This window comes from Sturnus vulgaris, chromosome 4 (genome assembly GCF_052056855.1).
Source record: "Sturnus vulgaris isolate bStuVul1 chromosome 4, bStuVul1.hap1, whole genome shotgun sequence".
NCBI lineage: Eukaryota > Metazoa > Chordata > Aves > Passeriformes > Sturnidae > Sturnus > Sturnus vulgaris.
This window is the reverse complement of record NC_142246.1, coordinates 61,151,413-61,170,839: the sequence shown is the minus strand read 5'-3', so window position 1 is coordinate 61,170,839 and position 19,427 is coordinate 61,151,413. Positions and strand designations below refer to the sequence as shown.

The 19,427-nt window shown below is 35.8% G+C and overlaps 1 protein-coding gene across 2 annotated transcripts in view; it reads left to right on the top strand.

Annotated features, from left to right (window-relative positions):
* Positions 1-19,427, top strand: part of TTC29 (tetratricopeptide repeat domain 29) — a 114,180-nt gene that overhangs the window by 1,162 nt on the left and 93,591 nt on the right. For both annotated transcript variants that reach the window (XR_015803350.1, XM_088164086.1), the window contains exons 2-4: positions 1,696-1,792; positions 4,185-4,268; positions 17,507-17,730. Coding sequence is in view for 1 of the 2 variants with exons in the window: in XM_088164086.1 (XP_088020212.1) it covers positions 1,696-1,792; positions 4,185-4,268; positions 17,507-17,730 (405 nt within the window). In the remaining variant the exon portion in view is untranslated. The remainder of the gene's footprint in view (positions 1-1,695; positions 1,793-4,184; positions 4,269-17,506; positions 17,731-19,427) is intronic.

Here is a 19,427-nt window from a genome sequence, read left to right as displayed (position 1 = left end):
GCCTCATGTGAGACCTGTGTGCCTGATAGCCTCTTTTCCCGTAGACTTGATTTCTGTGGATTTGGAACATGAAGCGTGTGAGCCAGCAAGGACTTGTCATGTGCTCCAGCTGAGTGTTTTGTGGCAGTTCCCTATAATTTCAGCTCCCCATCAATAGCTTTCCACGGCTGCAGTGGCTCCATGGGGTCTCCTTTCAGCTGCTTCCCCTCTTTTTCTGCCCCATAGCTGCAGTCAGCCCCCAGCCTTGCCAAATTCATCAGCCTCCACCAAGGCATGGCTGTGTTCACTTTCCCATCTAATTCCTCACAACAGAGAAGCTTGTAGAAAACTTTGCATCTTCTTGGGCCTTCAATGTTGTTGTTCCAAATTTTAATTACTAATTCTCACTGAACAGCATCTTCCTAAAAAGGGGTTTTCATTTCTATATAGCTTTTATATACAAACTTGTATTCTTTGTGAGAAGTTTAATCTTCTATAATGATGAATTACCCATGGTTTTTTGTTCTATTGATTTTTTATTTTCTAAGACACGCTTCTGTTAATTTTTGTTGCCTCTAATTGCAGACCAGTTTATCTATAAATAATATCTTTTTTCTTTCTGTAAAAAATGCTATCATTAGTAAAAGGCCCCAAAAGAAAGACTTAGGAGAAATATCCTATCCTGTCATCTTTCCAAACTGTAATTCTCTTTATTATTCAGTTCTAAGTAACACAATTTAAAAAATTGTTTCACGATAGCCACAGCAAAATACTGCATCAATGAAATGGCTTTTGATCCCAGAAAGACTAATATATAAAATATCTGCTAGTCTGATGAAGATTATTAAGTAACAGATTGATTCATATCTAATACTTATTTCCCAACAATAAATTTCCTTTTACTAAATGTAGCAAATAGTTAAATTCTTTTTCCCCCTCTTATTATATTCTGTTTTTCCATCCCTATTAAAAGTTTATGCCTTCAGGCCTACCAGCAGGGCATGCAATACCTACATTAAACCAAATTTAAAAGTAAGGGTGCTCCTGCTGCTAACGTCCTCAGATCACAGACATGCAAAATGAAGGAACTGGCAGCTGAAACTTTAATGGTAGAAAGTGTAGACTGAATACTTGGGGAAAAAACACAGTAGCTCTATATGACAAAAAAGTCCTATTAGCATTTATGTACTTCAAAATGACAAGCTAGACGATTCTAAATAACTGTGGGGCTTTTGGCTTTTGTTCTAAGTAAAACCCTGTGTTTTAAGTATAGCATTACTTACATTTTTTTTTTTCAAAAGCTTGTTTCTATTATGCTTATGTAGGATTAACGCAGTGCCTGTCATTGTTTTGCACCCTGTATATTCCATCATTTGTCCACGTTGTGTATTAACATAAAATATTATCAATACTTGGACCTAGATAGCTTGAGGAAGCACAGGGAAACCCATGCAGGTATGGTTCCTGAATGAGCTGTCCTTATGGAAATCAAAAGTACCTCAGTGAAAGAGAGAAATCCATGGCAAGTTAAATAATGACCATTCCTTTGTGTTATGTCCTACTGAAGTAATGCTGTGATTTGTGTAGAACTGGAGTGGGTTTTAATGCACTGGGAATAGCAGAGAGCAGGCTGGGAAGCAGCACAAGAAGGAAAAGAAACTGCATTGCTGTGAAGGGGTTGTTTCAAGTAATGTTGGTTTTGTTTGTTTGTTTTAGTTAAAATGAACGTGCTGCCTCAAGCAGTCCTCCAAAGCCCAGGGGAACATCCCAAGTTCCTAGAGCAGCCTCTTTGCCCCCCATTAGACTTTGCAAGGTAGGTACCTCTTGTCTTTCAAAGCATCGTTTTTGCTGTGAACTGCTTCAATCAGCTGTGCTGAGGTGACAAATCGTGTTTGCTCTTTTGTGATACTTAAAACTACAAAAATCATGGGCAAGGAAATTCTCTTTTAGGAAAGTTCCACAATTAAAAGAGGAAAAAAAAGGTGTCCATTGGATTAAAATGGATTTCTCGTTAATAACTGATTTAAAATTAAATAGGAGCCAACTTAGACTCTTTTTATATACTTTATGAAGTACTGTGAGTCATTATGGAAACATCAGAGAAATAAGGATAAAGCAGCTTGGAAAAGGCAAGTGACAACTTCTAGAAGAAAAGAAATAGTGTCTTGTAGCAAATGTCAGCCTTATCTCAATTCTGTAAAAGGAAACAATATCCATTCCAAGTCACAGTCTCTATTATTCACATTGATTAATTAATTAATTAATTTTAATGTTTTTCATTCTCATTGCATATAGGAACCCCTAATGATTTTCTTGAGTTGATGGAATTTCCTAGTGTATTTTTTCCTAAGTATCACCTGCCCATCTTTTCTGTGTTATTGCTACATTAACATCACTGCTAATAACAGCCTGGGTGAGATGAGTATTTTTTATTTTTAGTAAGTTCAACTCGTTATGATGGATGACCATGTTTGTAGTTGCATGAGTCCAGTACAGGTTATTACAGAACTTATGTAAACAGTTATTATTTTGCAAGTTTTTGCTTATGGTTTTTGGGTTTTTTTCCCCTTTGCTGTAGTTTTCTTTAACTTTGGGGATGTTACCAATCAGAAGTCAGAAATTCGTACTTTGACTATAAGGCAGGTGGCATTTTAAATTGTATATGATTCTAATTGGCTTTCCCCCTGATTTTTTTAAAATTAATTTATTAAGATACCTTTATAATGACAATGGAAAGGCATCAGGCTTTCCTTTGTTTCATTTTGAGATGCTTTTTAACTGCAGTGTGGATGCAATTGCAGCAAGCTGATAGACATTTTCCTCTTGTAGTTTCACTGTTTCAGTTTGGGGGTTTTGACTTTCTCTTCCTTCTTCCAAAGATCCTCCTAAATTTTTATTATTTTGGTGTGGAAATTTTGATATTGAATACATTTTGGTGTTGCTTATAAGAGAATTTTCATGGCAATATATCCATAAGGTGTACGTTTAGCCAGATCAGCAGCAACTCCTACGGATTGTGTAAAGTGCAGCCTCGAAGCACAAGCCTCTGCTGGTGTCACTCAGCAGCAGCAAATTCTGGAACAAATTTAAAGGCACTATTTGTGAGGGAAGTATTCACTGTTAGATTGTTTTAAATACAGACATGTCAAAATATCTCAGCTTTGCTTAGCTATTTTGTTTTCATTTAAATGAACTTTGTGAAATGTCTTTGGTATTCTCGGAGCAATAAGGAGCATGACACTTATATTAGCTAACATTATGAAAAGAGTTTATTCTCATCATTGTAATGAAAGACAGCATTGTAATACAGACAGAGAAAGAGCAAAGTAATGGATTTATATAGAACACTAATGCTGAATTTCTTTTATCTTTGAGTGATTAACCAGACAATCTTTGTGCTCCTTCTCAGAAGAATAAAAATAAATTCACATTACTTATAAAGATAACATCCTCAACAGTTGGGATATCAGATTCTATTTACATGCACCTTATGGTCAGTAAGTGCATTTTACCCTTTCCAGGCATCTCGTGTGTATCAGAGTGGAGATGCAAAGATATGGTGGCTGAAGTGAAAGGTGAAATGGTGCACAGTTCAAATTTTAAACATACATCCATGCATCCTGAAATTTGCTCTTTGTTTTAATGACCTTCAGATTATCCCCTCAGTGGAGCACCTTTTGCACTATGCTGCTCCAAACTGTGGAAAGCCAGGAGCAGTATTAAAAGATTGCATTGCACCAAGGAAAACATTTTGAGTTGGATTTGGGAATTCTTTTCTTAATTTGCCTTTGTTTTTAATTTTGAAGAAGCTAAAATATGAGATAGATTGGACCACTCTGGTCCATACTGATAATACAAAAATGTAACAGTTCTGATTTAGGAAACAGTTTAAATATGGATAGCTTTATCAATTATTACTGATTTAGCTGATACAAAATTTCTTCTAGTTTAGACAGAAATATCAGATAACCAGATCCCTGAAAGCTAATACCACTTCTGTTTTCTTTCAGAAATAAAGATTTGAACTAGCTGCAGACCAAAAAATTAAAAAGATATTTGTATGTGCTTATAGAACGTCTGATATATTACTTTGTCAATATTTCAGTGTTTAGCTCTACTTGGCAATGATAATATATTATACATGCTGCAGAAGTCTATGTTAGCACCTTACAGTGTTTCTTTTAATTTTTTTCATTTAAATTTAGGATTCATTTGATCAAAGACAAAGATGCCATAGATGATTATTTGGCGAAGAATATCAAAGGGGTGTCAAAACAAGAAGCTGCTGCGTAAGTTGGCTTTTTCGAGGCATTTTAACATCCATAAGTTTATTGTTTCCTTTGTTTCTAGTCATCATAGTAATTTAAATTTAAAGTTCCCTAGGCCCTACCCTTTTTAGTGGAACTTGGCATTTAAAAATTGAAGTTGATATTAAATAATGATGTTTCATTTCTCCTGATATTAAATATATCAAAGCACTTATCTTCTTGGTTTTACTAATTTGTATATTTACCAATTAGATCAGATTTGTAACATTATTGTTAAAATTGTGTCAGTAATTATTATATTGTGCTGCCTTTTTTTTTTTTTCTTTCCTCTTCTCTTTTCTTTCTGAGCCTTTGTGAAATATCTCCTTTGGGGTGGGAGCTTAGTGTACCGACATACACGTTCTTGTAATTTTGAATTACTATTTAGCCAAGCCCAAGTGCTGACTTCTGTGGTGAAGCATTTAATACCCCATTAGTTATTTAAAAACCTAGTGAATGAAAGAAATCTAGATAACTTTTGATTTCTTACAGCTGAGGTATTTACATTTAGAAGTTAAGAGACTATAACTGACTTATTCTTCTGGAGTCTTTTAACAGAACTGGGGTTCAGCACCATCAAAATTAATGAAAGAATTCTAACAAACTGGATTGCTGCTTGCTTAAGTGAGCTGATTTATTTATTTCAATATTTAAATAATAAAAGGATGCATATACAAGGGCTCTAGGCACCTTAACAATGAATATTGCAAGATCACCCTTGCAGCATAGAAATATTCTATCAGTCAGACAGGAATTCCACCAGCTAGTTTCTTGCAAAACGTGCTTCATTTCTCCTTCCTAGCCTAAGAATGTGCCTGCAAACCTTCCCTAAAAACTTCCACATTGAAATCTAGAGAATTACTAGGAGTATCAGACCTCAGGGAGCAAGCAGAGAAGTAAGCACCTTCCCTTACTGTGCCCCTGGTTCTATGCCAGCTGTGGAACTGGCTGCTCTGCTCGTTACACTCCAGTTTTCACAGGCTGAGTTGCCTTCCCAGGGAGCTGTTTCAGTCCTCAACCTCAGTGGATTTCCACACACCGTGCCAGGGACACAAGTGTTCTCCCTCAGGTGATTACACAGGAGGTCACTGCTATTTTAGGAAAGCCTGAGAGCTTCAAAGTGCATTTTACAAACAAATAAAAAAAAAAAAAAAGGCAAAAAAATCCTCCTAAATGGTGTCTTTTTATATCCAAACCCTGAGTTTGAATGTTGTGGAAAAGGAAACCACAAGTGAGGACATCCAAAATGAAGAATTTTGTCCTCTGTTCTGCAATACCTATGTGAAGTGTAGCTCCCTTACAGTTTTGTAAGAGGCTGTTTTTCCAAAGTTACCAAAGCCTCTTAGAAGATTAAACTGAAATATCGTATATATTCTGGTTTATTTCTATGGAGATTCTTAAATTACCTACTTTAAAAGGTTACATTCATGTTCTGTGCATTTAATTCTTCTTGAAATTTTAGCTTTTGATAATAAATCAGCAGTTATTAAATTTCTCTCTATATATAATCTACTAATGCTCTTCCATAACCTTGATAAAATCATTTGAGAGCAAACAAAAGGTAACAAACTATCTACAAAGTTACATTAGTACTATGCTAATCTAGTTAGAAAAAACTAAATGCATCAAATGTAATCTAAAACCACTTTATTAAGCAAGGCAATGCCATATCTGTAAATGATCTTACTGAAATCAGTGTAATGCTTGGTATGTCTCAGCAGGCAACGGGTGTTATTATTTTAAAAATGTGAGAGATGGCTTGTAATATGCTGTGTAGTTTTTCAATATTGTTTCCATTCCAGAAGCAGATTATTATACTTCTTTTTAAAAGGACTGAATTTCCTTCCTCTGATGTATAAATATCTGTACTTCTGTTTAATATGGAGGTTAACTTAATATGCCAGTGATTATTTCATCAAGACAAATTCTTTTAGCCACACTCCTGCTTAATATTAAACACCCTTTTTTTAAAGTGTATGGTAGGCAAACAACAAATTTATTATCTTCTAAATGAAGGACTGTATAGTTAGTATCACATTTATGGAAAAAAAAGCAATATTGTTCAAAATCTTTCCCTAAAATTCTGTCTTTCAAAATTGAGATTAACTATTGAAGCAAAAAGGTTGCAGTTATTCTTGTATTGTAAAATAGTGTCCTGTGTTCCAAACTTCAGCAAAAGAGAAGAATTCCATTAAGTGTGTTCATGATATAATCTCTTTTTTTTCCTGTGGAAAAATAAGGAGATGTTTTTCATTTTTTTCTACTTAATAAGTTTTGGTCCCAGGTTGATATGATAGATGAGGGAGCAAAAAATAGTGCTTAAGAAAGATAGTTCTATAATTATATTAAAACAGGATATTGCTTTGTTTTTTCATTGATTTTTGTTTTGCTTTCTTCTCCAAGACTTTAACTTGAAATACGAAGTGAATGTGGTGCAAGGCTGTGGAAATGGAAAAAAAGCAAAGGTTCATTAATGCAGAATGTGAGTGCTTGCTTGCCACAGAGTCAGGCTTTTGCATGAGGAGTTTGGCTGACTCCTGTGGCCTTCAGTGTGCTTTCATTGATACTTTCTGTTCTTAGTCCTGACTCACCAAGTCATTAACAGCTCAAAATCAGATTGCAGTAAAAATTAAAAATAGTTCATATGACTGAACTAAGAGTCAAGAAGTTCACGATGAACTGTGAAGTTAAGCATTTTTTATCAAGAGATTCATTCCAGGATTTAATCTTCGAATTAGTTTAGAGCCTAAAATGGGCCAGAATTTGATACTGTCGTTCTTGTTTCCTGATCTTTTTGCCAGGGCCAGAAAGCTCAAGTAACAGTTCTGTCCTCTTCATACAAATTAAAATTATCAAAAGAGGACCACATCATCAAAAAAGAGTTGAGGACTAGAAAGAGAAGCTTTGAAATGTATTTGATGAGGGAGATAGCTTTGCTTAGCTGTAACAAAAAAAAAAAAAATTACATTAGTGATATTACTACATAGATTTTAAATGCATTTGAATTGGATGATGGAGTTCTACTGTCCTCAAGACTCTGGTGGTCAAATGAAATCCAAATTATACAGAGATGGTAAAGGTTTGCTTAGGTATGCAGAAAATTTGGATTTGTGTTTTCTGTCTTGTGAGTGATGGGTCAGCATGTTATGGAAAGCTTGCTTGATAAATCTGTGTCAGAAAAGTCAGGCTCTGAGATTACTTTTTTCAGGCAGGCGACAACATTGTCTTACATGCATTCTGTCAGATATTTTTGAGATAGAGTGGGCTTTTCTGCTTGGAATTCTCCAATAGCTTATCCACTTTAGGATTAGCTGAAACAGAAAAAAGCAAAGGCTTTAATTCTCAGGTGTGCTGTGTCCCCCAGAGCAGTTGGCCATCTTTGCCAATACTGGGAAGATGGATCTTTAAAGTACTTTTCAGATTGTTGACTGCAAAATAGAACATAAAATTTCTGCTCTAGCAGTGATGAGTGATGAATATAGTGAGGTATATCTTCTATAAACTCTCTGCAAAAAGAGCAGAGGGGCTTTTACCCAAGTGTAAGTGATCCAGGTTAAAAACCTCAGCCATGTGATTAGTTGAGCTCCATCTTTCAGGATCCACACAAGTGCTTTAGAATAATGGGAATTACACTTTGGAAGCACCTGTTTTTCTCCATTGCTTATAGAGAGACGTAGGGTGACGAGTTCAGATGTAGACATAATTTACCTCTCAATCCCTGCAGAGCTATGGAATTTTGAAAGCTATAAAAAGGATGAGGTAGAGGTCTTAGAGACTGATTCCTGAGGCAGCATTTTTACAGGAAGCTGTCAACTGCAGAACAGAAGTAACCTGGCATCCATTTTAAAACTTCTGTTGGTGCCATCTGATAAGATTATTTTTCCATTCTTCAGTCACAGACAAATTATTTACTACCCTCTCCACTTTCCAAGTTTCTGCTCTTTTCAATGTCAGCATCAGCTAGGTAGAGTTAAGGAAAAAAGACATGGGAAAATTTTTAGGGATTAAGTGTTAGAGGAGTTTGTGGAAATAAATTATTTCTTTCCTACATCCATGTATCTTCTACCAGTGATCTCTGAATACTCAAACCAATCTGTCCTTCAGGAGTAAAGAGGGAGCAATTTCCTCACTGATTAGAGGCCAGGATGGTCTAGAGAGTTCACTGAGGGAGAAAAATAGGATTTGTGGGCTGATTCAGAGAAGAGTGTACAAAGAGTGTTGTGTTTTGTTTTGTATTCTCATCATATCCATGATGGACTAGTAAGCCCTACTGTTAGACTGGGATTTTTCTGACCTTGTCCTTTGTTTTTAAGTTACTTAAATCATTAGAGTTTCAGTACTCAGTTTTTGATTCATTTGCTTCTTTATCTGTCTGTATTCTGGTCTTTTCCATTGTTAGACCAATGCTTTAAGGAAGCTGAACACAGATAGATGATTGGGGATTTGATTAACCCATACTTTTGCTAGCTGTTACCTCTACTACGTAAATTAATGAGGTGACTCCTTAGGTTACTCAGAAAAGAGATGGGGATCTCTTTCTCCATGAAATCACATTGCCATATTTTCTTTTTTACAACCTGAAAACTTTACTAGGGCTTCCCAATTTGAAGGTGCTTAGTTTAGACATGGGAATTTTGGGTTGTAGGGTAGGTTTGACTATTTCTCTGTTAATAAGTGAGGCTCTTGAGGGACAGAAGAGGGGCACTACCAAGAAAAAGGGTAAGGAAAAATATCTTGTTGGTGTGGGGTTGAGGCAAGGCAAAAGGAGGTGTACCTGCTATTACAAACAAGCTTGCAAAAGGCAATTTGGGATGCAGACAGATAATGTGTAGGTACAGATACTGGTTTTCCCTTGTATTTCAGCCCTTGATTTCACAGTATCTGATTCCAGTTATGCACTGCTGTGAGCTGCTTCCATTTGTTCTGTACAACACTGTGGAGATGGAGGGAGGCAAGCTCAATAGCAGCAAACAAAGAAGAAAACTTCTTTCCCTTTCATGTTCAGTCCTAACAAGACTTTGCTGTTCTTCCTGATGTCAGTCTTTGGACAGGACCTATAAGCACCTTATGGCCCTCTTTGTTCACATTGCTCTGGTTGAAAACTGGTGGAATGTTGTGTAAACTCATTTACATTTTATGAGGGTATTTCTTCACTTTTAAATACTAAAAACTACGGAAGAGGGTAAACCAGAACCAAAGAAATTTATCCTTTCATGGTAAAAGAAATTTTAAATGAAGGCACTCTGTCCCAAGCTCCCTGCTGCTTGTGGAAAGGGAGATGGCACAAGTCACTTAGTGAGCTAGATGATAAATTTTAAATTCCTTTCACAATATTATTTAAATATGTATTTTTTTCAGTCTGAATAATTCCTAACAATCTCGCTTGCCATGACCAGAATTCAATGTTTATTAAACAACTTTCAAAAAGAGATTTTAGAACTTAGAGGCACACATTCTTTTTGGTCAAATGAATGATCTTTGTGAATTTTGGGCCTGATAAGCATATTATTTAGTGTAATTAGGCAGTGATCTGAAGAACAGAGCTGTGTAGGAAGCGAATGGTTTGCCTTTCCTAAAGAAACTTCTCTGTGCATTTGTGTAATGTGAAAGATTTTTCTTGAAAAGGTTAAAAAAGTTCTAATCAACTTCTGTACATTATGTAGAACTTCATTTTCTAAACTCTGCAAAAGAAAGTTTCATATTTAATGGGAAATCATGAATTATTCCATTTATTATCTACTTCCTCCTTTCAAAGACATGATCTGGATAAAAGGCGGGGTGAATAATTTCAAAAAATACAATACATTTTTAATGGGAAGGTGCAAACTACAGATTCTCATGACTATTAGCAAGTATAGAGGAAACAGAATTTTACTTGCAAAAACTCATCAAACTCTTGCAAAGATGAAATACATGACATACTTTAATAAAGAAGAACACAGTGAGCTGAAGTTTTTCTTTTTTTATGTAACTTGTTGTTTTTACTAAGTTTGGTCTTACGGTTTTTTAGGTGCTTTCATTTCACAATAGTTCAACAATATTTACTACTGAAGATAACGTACAAGCAGTACACAACTGACTTCTATTTTTAAAACACTCCATAGAGGTGAAGCATCTCTAACACACAAAGAGGCTGAGATAAAGAAAGATTGTCTAATCTGCCTTGGTACAGTCATGACTTCCTAATAATTTTCACAGTGAATTCTGCATTGTGTAAAATCCTGGCTTTTCCTTTCTACTCAATCTCTGTGTGGTCTATTTGTCTTTATCCTACTGAGTAAATTTAGCTGGGGACTTGAATAAGAGATCTCCTAAACAAAAGCAAAAGTACTGTGGGAATTGCTCGTATCAATACTGCAATAAATGCAGAGCCTTGTATAGAGTTTTATGATATTTCATAAGAGCAGCTTGAGAGGACACAGAAAGTAAATAATTATGTTTATCTGTCTTGCACACTGTGAAAGAACCTTGCAGAGAAATTTAACAACTGCTTTGATATCATACAAGTCAAATGGAAAGGATTCCAAACTCACATGTTTCTAGCTCTCTGTCCATCAGGTCAGCTCTGAAATAAAAGAGGGAATTTGAGAAATACTTCATTTTGATAAATAGTAGTCCATAAAATATGATTGGAATTACTTTTGGTTAAGGAACATTATTAATTTAGACAGAAAAATTGAAAGATTAATGAAGATAATGTTTTTTTCTGCTTAGGTTGGAAATAATCACAGGTGTGTGTATTTCTGTAAGATGAATATTTTTATAAAAGTAGAACTTTTATCTTTATTTTTAGTGTTTTCTTTGCATTTATGTTTAGGGAAAGAATGTTTCAGAAGTTCATTGCTAGATTTATATTTCCATTTTCTGGATTAATGAGGATTCTTAATTACTACAGTGCTTACATTCATTTTAAAACACTTTTTCTGTTTCATCCTTTGATGTTTATAATTGATTAATTTTTCATTTTATGTATCTTTGAACAAAAGGAAGTGAGTTCAATATATGTGTTCTTTGCAGGATCCCACTGACAGGGTGTGCATGCCCCTTTGATGGAATGATTTAGGTTAAAGTGTGCTTTGACAACAATCCAGTGACTGAGGCAGCAGATGAAAAACACTGCATTGCTAAAGCTGAAAGTTCTTGTACCTATATATATATATTGTATAAAGTACCTACATCTCTTTTTTTTAATATATGCTTCATTTTCATCTTACTATTAATAGTTCTGGATACATAGCTCCATAAAGCTTTTCTTCTTTAAAAAATCTGCATTGTTACAAGTCAATTCCAAGTGATGTTTTTCCCTCCCACAATGTGTACAAATCATCGTGCAATATTTTTTATTTATAATTAGAATAGGGATCCTGTTTATAACATTTGGAGGTTTGTGAATTTTATTCTTTTTTTTTTGTAATAGGATATTAGCTATTTCAAGTTTGGAATTTGGAATCAAAAAGCAGGCCCCCCACCCCACTGTAATTTAACACTCAGCCTTAGTAGTAAAATATTCTGAAGTGTAAGCTGTCTATTACTGCTTAATGGCATTTACTGTACTGTCATATCTTTTTTTAATGAGATTACTATAGTCTACAATTTAACATATTACCATCCAGTAAATATTTCATTAAAAGAAAAGTATTTAAACGGACAGTCTTTAAAGCAGGATTAAAGAGGCTGTGCCCTGATGCAGTTAAATAGCTTTGTATCAGTAGCAGTGGTACTGAAATGTGCTGAGTGCCAGGACCATCCCAGGGCTTGACTTACCAAAATACTTATGTGGATAAATTTTCACAGAGAGCTGGGATAGCACAGCACTTGGATGTATTTTTAAGTTAGCTGTGTGCTCACCTTTGGTGGGCTGCAGCCCAGGGACGTGGCAGTGTAGACATCAGCAGTGTGAATGCAGGGGTTGACACCACTGGAACCTGGGTGCTAAAGGCAAGTCCTCACCTTCCATATTTGCCGAGTGTTTGCACGAGCACTTTCTGTGTTCAGCAATTCCCTGCACAAACTTAAACTCGTTTTGGGCATGGGTCACCAACGGTATTGCAAAAGTGTTCTTGTTTCTTGGCTGTCCAGCTGTAATTAAATAATAATTCCTCTTTCAATTCCTACGCAGAGCAGCCTGAACTTATAAATTCTTACAGCATATTCGGCTTTTTTGTGTTTTAGGTACTATATTTGTTTTTGCTTAATGCATATATTTTTCAAATTTTAGTGAGAAATTTTTGCTATTCCCATATTGATGTGTTTTTTGCATATAGGTTAAGCAAAAGGTACCTAAGTATTCACATATTTTATATAATTTTAATTTTTGTGCAGATTTATAGACAGGAACTGGGAGAGAATAAAATAAATTTGTTTAAATGAACTTAAGCAAAAATATCTTTATTATTTTTTCATAATTTTGTGATGCTTATCTAAGGCATTTATATCAGTCATTGGCTTGCCAACTGCAGAAGGAAATCCCAAGTGGATGAAACCTATTTGAATACAGTTTTTAAACATTATAATAATTGGTAGAGTAATTATTTTACACTGGAAGTACACTTTAATATTTTATATACTATCGTTGTTTAATCCATGCCATTTTGTTCTTTACGAAATAGGATTGCTACAGTAAAATATAACTGCTTGTATTGTAATCAGCGGCTGGAATTAACTGAAAGTACTAATTAAGCCCTACAAAATCTAAATATATGAAACCTAATATTAAAAAAGAAAGATATATATATATATATATATATATATATATATAAAATAGTCTTCTGGACTTATTTTGCATGTCTGTAATTGACCACATCAGACAGGGGGCATGGAGAATTAAGCTCCTGATAAATTATTCTGTTATGCTATACTGACTATTTTGGTTACTTGTAGCATCAGTTCCTGCCTCTTGGCCTCTTAATTTCCTTTTTCTGTCCTCTCTTTCAGTTTAAAGGGTAGAATACAAATAGCCTTATTGTAGAGGGTTTTAAGTTGAAAGGAATGTTGTGTGGTGCTGTGCTGATCTCCCAGCATTGCTTAAGGGTCTTGTAAAAGTGCAATACCATAATATAGGAAATATAGGAAAGTCCTTGAGACTGGAACAACAGTGTAATTTCATTAATCTCACTGAGCATTTACTATTTATTATTCTTGCACTGGTAAAGGCAGATTAGAATCAGGTTCCTGTGATTTCTCAGCATGACTCTAGATTGTTTTGTAATAGCAATGATAATGCAAAAGGAAATCCGTATAAGAAAATTACTGAAATAGCTGTATAGTTTAGGAAAAAATTAAAATGTCTGTAGCAATATCTGGGTACACCTGAATTAAGCACAGTGTTAACAGCAGTGTCTTTTCAAGGTCACAGATCCACATTCAATCAGTAGCTCCTTCCACCCGTGTGATGTTACACGGCACAAAATCACCACCTGTACCATGGTGCCAGTAAAATGGCAACTTTAACTTTTGGTTGTTTACTTGGTGCTGAAAACTGTTGTGACACACAACCCCCATCGTGACACAGAGATTCTCAGTAGCTCACGGAATTTTTCAGCACTTCCTGATGGAAAACTGCATTCCAGAAACTGCTGGTGTAGGACCAGATCCACCTGGAGCTCACAGCCCGGCCTGTGTAAATGAACGTTTAGCCACATCACAGGGGATCAGCAATGGCAGAAATGAGTACACAGGCAGAGGATCAGGGGATTCTTAGCATCAGCTGGCTCTGTGCTAAGTGTTGTGGTTCTCATCTGTTGAGCTTATTGGATGAAAAAACCCAAACCAATTCTGCTTTAAATTAAAACCAGATTAATTGTTATCTTTGTTTTAGCCACAAATACATAGATATGCTCCAAATTTCATTTAGAATAGTTTGCTTTTTAAAAAATCCATCTGAAACCTTTTTCTCTGGCGTGATCTCATGATCATCCTAGGGGAGGGATGACTTTGGGTTTGCAGTCACATCACATTGAATTTTGAAATGAAACCTGGCTGACCTTGCAGAGCTGTCCGCTCACTCTGCTCCGACACATTCCACGGCTCGCAGGGGTCCGTGCCTCGGTGGCCCTGTGCCCTGTGCCCTGTGGCGGGGCACGGCCGGGGGGAGCCCTTTGTTCCGTGCCGGGAGCCGCGCGTCCTGCCTGCAGTTTCCCGCATTTCCAGTAGATGCCCCCAGAGACCATTAAACCCCGGGAACGGCTCCGCTCCCAGCGAAGCGAAGGGCACTGCGGCTTCTCTCGTCTCGCTCCTGGAAGGAACATAATTGTTCAAAAGAAACCTCACGTCGGCGCGGACGAATGCAGAAAAACAAACCAGCTTGTTTAAATCATAATTTGTTGGGTAGCAAGGTTCAAAAGTGTTTAGTGTGAGGTTCCTTATTAATGTAGAAACATACTACACTAATGCTAACAGTGGGATTTTATAAAATAAATCACAGAATCATAGATATCCTGAGTTGGAAGGAACCTTAGGTATCAGGTTTTGATATTGATATTAGAAATCAAGTAATCTTTAGTCATCTAAAACACGAGTTGTTCTGCTTAACCTCAGATTTTACGTGCTGCATGACATTATAAAAAGCAGGATGGAATGCGTTTTGAGGATTGAGGATTTATCGTTTATCTCAAGGTATCTTGAAAAGTTTACTGTGATCCGAAGAAGTGTTTGATGGGGAAAATAAAGGACCCTGGAATTTTCATCTGAAAACACTTTGATAACTGTAACAATTTTAGATTTCGTTGCAGTGTCAAGCCCTTTAAAGTGATACAAATACCATTTATCCCATAATACCATTAATCTCTTGCCCAATTATATTGTTTGTATGTGATCAGGCACTTGTGGTTTATATATTACAGAAATTTAAGGAAACAATAGTATTATTATTGTGTATTTTGTGCATTATAACTGAGATGACTTTTATTTTTATGCCACTGAATTTGAAGGGTTTCACAGTAGATAGCTTCACTGCTTGTGTGCTAAAATCAGTCCTCTTTGCCTCAGAAAACAATGAACTCTGCACAGTAGGATTATCTCAGCATTATTTCAATTTCTCAATTAATTGGGATGGGATTTATTACAACACTCTTGACACTGTTTTTCAAAAACTACATGTTTTACTATATACTTTTTTTTCCTGTACTGGTTTGCTAATAATGCTTTCTTGCGGGGAAAATGTGCTTTGACTTCAAGTAAAAGACATCAGTCTGCAGAAAATAACCTGTTACGTGGACACAGTTTTTCTATTTGTATGAATACCAGTTCTGTGCTCAATGAGTGTGCAGTGAGTGTTAAAAATTACCTGAATGACATTCTGGGTAGTGACTGCTGAGATCTTTTAGCACTACTTCCATGTTTACTTCCAATACATCTCCTGATCTAATGCATGCACACACACAAACATGCATAGATCCCGTTGTATAAATAAACAGGCATGTGTGTGCCTGCCTTGCAGATTGTTATTCCACTTCTCTGAGTTATGTTGCTGTAGGGTTCAGTCCTAGGCCTTTGGAAGTTGGTAGGAATTTTTTACTTATGCTCTTCAGGTTTGGGGGGCTTTTTTATTACATAGGATTTTTAAACAGGAAATAAAAAGGTATTCCATATAAAAAGAGAGAATACATTGCATGTATTTTGAAGCTATGTACTATACATTTGGTCAAATATAGCATATTCTAGCAAATTAAAATTTAAATGTTTAAACAGATATATATAAAGGTTGCAAATTTTTATGGCCCAGAATAGTTATATCTTTTCCCTTATCTTGTGAGCAATGCGTGATTTTCAATCTTAAAAATTCTCTTTATATATTAAAAACAAATTCAGTACTCTCTGGTCCAAATCGTATCAGAATTTTTTAATATTTTTATGCTGAGTTCTGCAGCTGAAATGTGAAAAATACATGTGAAGGATTAATGTGCATCTGTGTAGTATGAGATTTTATTTTAATTATGCCAAATATGAAATCATGCAGATTATTTGCTTCCTACATCTTACATTGCTGTCCATTTTATTGACATCTAGCTAAGAAGTTTTTCACATGACTTCCATCTTATGAACATTGTTAAAGAATTGCAGTAGCTCTTTTTTAAGATCAAAGTATTAGTCTCATTGGGTTATTATTTATTACACCTGAATTTATTACATATGCTATAAATCTCATTTTTCAGAATTACATATTTATTTTAAAGCTGAGATAATTTGAATTTAAATGGATTTTAATCTAAAAGGACAGTCTTGAAAACAGTTTGGAAACTTAATGGAATATACAAGATAAAGGTAACACATCTGTGTCCTTGCCATTTTACTGGGGTAAAGGTTGGTTTTCCCAGACTGGACAACCATCCCTGCATGCCTTTACATCTGTACCTTTATGTTACAGTCCCATTGGACTCGCAGTTTTCTCCAGAATAGGACACAACCATTGTTTCATGCCATATAAAAGAAATATTTTGATTATTTCCGTAAATAATACCTCCAAAGGTGTATTACCAATTGAGAATATTTGATTCCACAACTTTTTGATACGTACATCTTAGAGTTTATGAAGGCACTAACTTCAATAAAAATTCATCATAGCATCATTTGATTGTAAAATTAGGGAGAAATTATCAAACTTTTGCATCACTAAACCAGCTGAAGTTATATGCTAAATGGAAGGAAAATAAAATCTAATATAATGTTTCTGGCATAGCGTTTCTTTGACATTTTTAAGCCAAGCCATCCTGTCCTACAGCAAAACTACTTAATGTATATATATATAACAATATATACATACAACATATAGCAACGTATATATAACATATAATAACAATTGTATATAACAACATATATGTTGTTTTGACATGTGCCTCAATTTTCCCTGTGCACTGTCTTAAAGCAAACTAAGGGTTCATTGTGTTTTCATGAACTAATGTAAACGTGAGGGGGAGGATTCCCATCAGTCAGCCTTTTTTACCAAATGCCAGCTAAAGAATACCAGTGTATTTTTCACCGTGTTTTCAATGTATATATTGGAATTTATTGATTATTGCCACGTTTGCTTCCCTAGGCTATGGCATTTGCAATCAGATTTTAGCAGATCTCTTTTTGAGCAGGGGAAATAATACCCACTCCCTGCTGCTGCTGAACTGCAGAGGTCTCTTCTTGAAAGCTGTTGTAGTTATCTGCACTTATTTGGTAAGGTGGAGAACAGAATACAGGTTTAAAGGCTTAAAATCTCCCTTTCTTATTCCCAGTTACAGGAATTCATACAAGAAGAACATCTGCATAGACATGCTGCGCCGGGGTTATCACAAGTCCTTCTCTGAGCTCCTCGCTCTGATCCAGAAGTGGAATGCCTTGAGGGAGGCTGCAGGGCCTGGGTCAGCCATATGGCATGAGAAGTCCCTGGAGGAACAGCCTGATAAGCTGGATCAGCTTTACCACTTCCTGACCGGGGCTGAGGCAGCCCGGCGAGCAGGTAAATGGGGGGATTGTGGGTAGCGGAGCAGCGGGAGCCGCAGCCGCCAGTGCCTGGGGGAAGCTTCCAAATTGTTTCATGTATGAATTTGAAACGCTACTGCATCTTAGCACATTGCAGCCTTAGTCAACGGAGCTGTATTTATAGAATAAATGATTAGCAACTGCAGATATCAGGAGAGGTTTGGTGAAGGGAAGGAAGAAAAAGGGAAAAACATGTAGAGTGCATTTTGATATCATCGGAAATGTTTGATGTATTTAGAGCTTTGATAACATCTCAATTATTTTCTCGTAGTTTCATTATTTATTGTTTTTCTTCCTCTATTGATTTAAATAGCTGGTTTTGTATTAGGAAAATTTAATAGGTGAAATGCTTTTTCACACAGCAATAGTTTTATAAATCTGTTTTTATTAAATACCCTGTCTGCTAACTGTGTTTGGATTTGTGACTGACTTAAAAAGGATTGTGAACATGTCAAATAAAATATAGCACACAGATGTAACATGCCACCTGTGAATTACTAGATATTAGTGAAGACATAACTCCAAATTACTGTATTTTCTCTATTGCCTACTATTTACTAAGCACTCATATTTATCATTTCCTTTTACTATAAATAGTAACATAACTTACTCCATCTTTCTCCATTGGAATAACTATAGTGATGGACGCAGATAAAGCTCTAACTGAATTCTGTTTCTTAGCTGAGTTGATTTCACTGTAGTTGCCTTGTTTCAAGTTGCATTTTGACCAATACAGATATGAAAAGCTTGTGAGTTTGGAATCTAAGCTTTTTGACTGAAATTTAGAAATGGTCAACTTCATTTCAAAAAAGGAACAGCAAAAGAAGCCCTTTTAAAAGTGCTAATTTTTAAAAAAATTTAAAAATTTAGAATTTAAAAATTAAAAACAAGCCCTCAAAAGGTTAATCTTAAGTGTTTATTTTATGTTTGCCATGAAAGCCAGAAGTTTCTTTATTTAATATTTAATTCGCTATAATTCTTGACAGGAAGTCCAGCCAGCCATAATTGGAAGGAATCTTCAACTTTGCCTGGAGTCTGACTAAAGCCTGAATAGGCACCCCTGTATCTTGCAGAATATGAGAGAGAAGTCTGGGGCTTGGACTGACCTGACAGAAGCATTCTGCCAATATTTGATGGTTAAAAAGTACTACACTAGATTTATCTCCATGGGCCTGCTCCTTGCAGCCACTTTAGGAGAGCAGTTTGCTTGCCTTCAGTGCATGATATTTTCCAATATTACAGGCTGATGTGTGACAACAGAGGTGGCAAACAGGCTCCCAGAGAGGCAAAGCATTGCCCAATGTGCAGTTCCTGCCCTTCTCTCACTGAACCTGGCATTTCTTGTGTGCTGGGCTCTATAAATCTTTCACCTCTCCCAGGACAAGGTACCACCACCAGCTGCCTGATTGCACCTTGCCTCTAGGAGAGAGTGTCTACCAACTTTGCCTGTTGATTAAAATGAAAGAAGAAAAAAAAATAATGAGGACTTAAGAGTTGGCAAGCATTGTTATTGAATTGCTAGATCAGGGCATAATTTGTTTTGATTTTTCCCACCAGTTTCAATGCAAACCTTTGCACAAATATCTTGTTTATATAAAACGAGGTTTTAGTTGCCTGGCACATGAAGGGGCAGAGGTAATTCCTGGTTTAGGTCTGATAGCCAGCAGTGCTGTG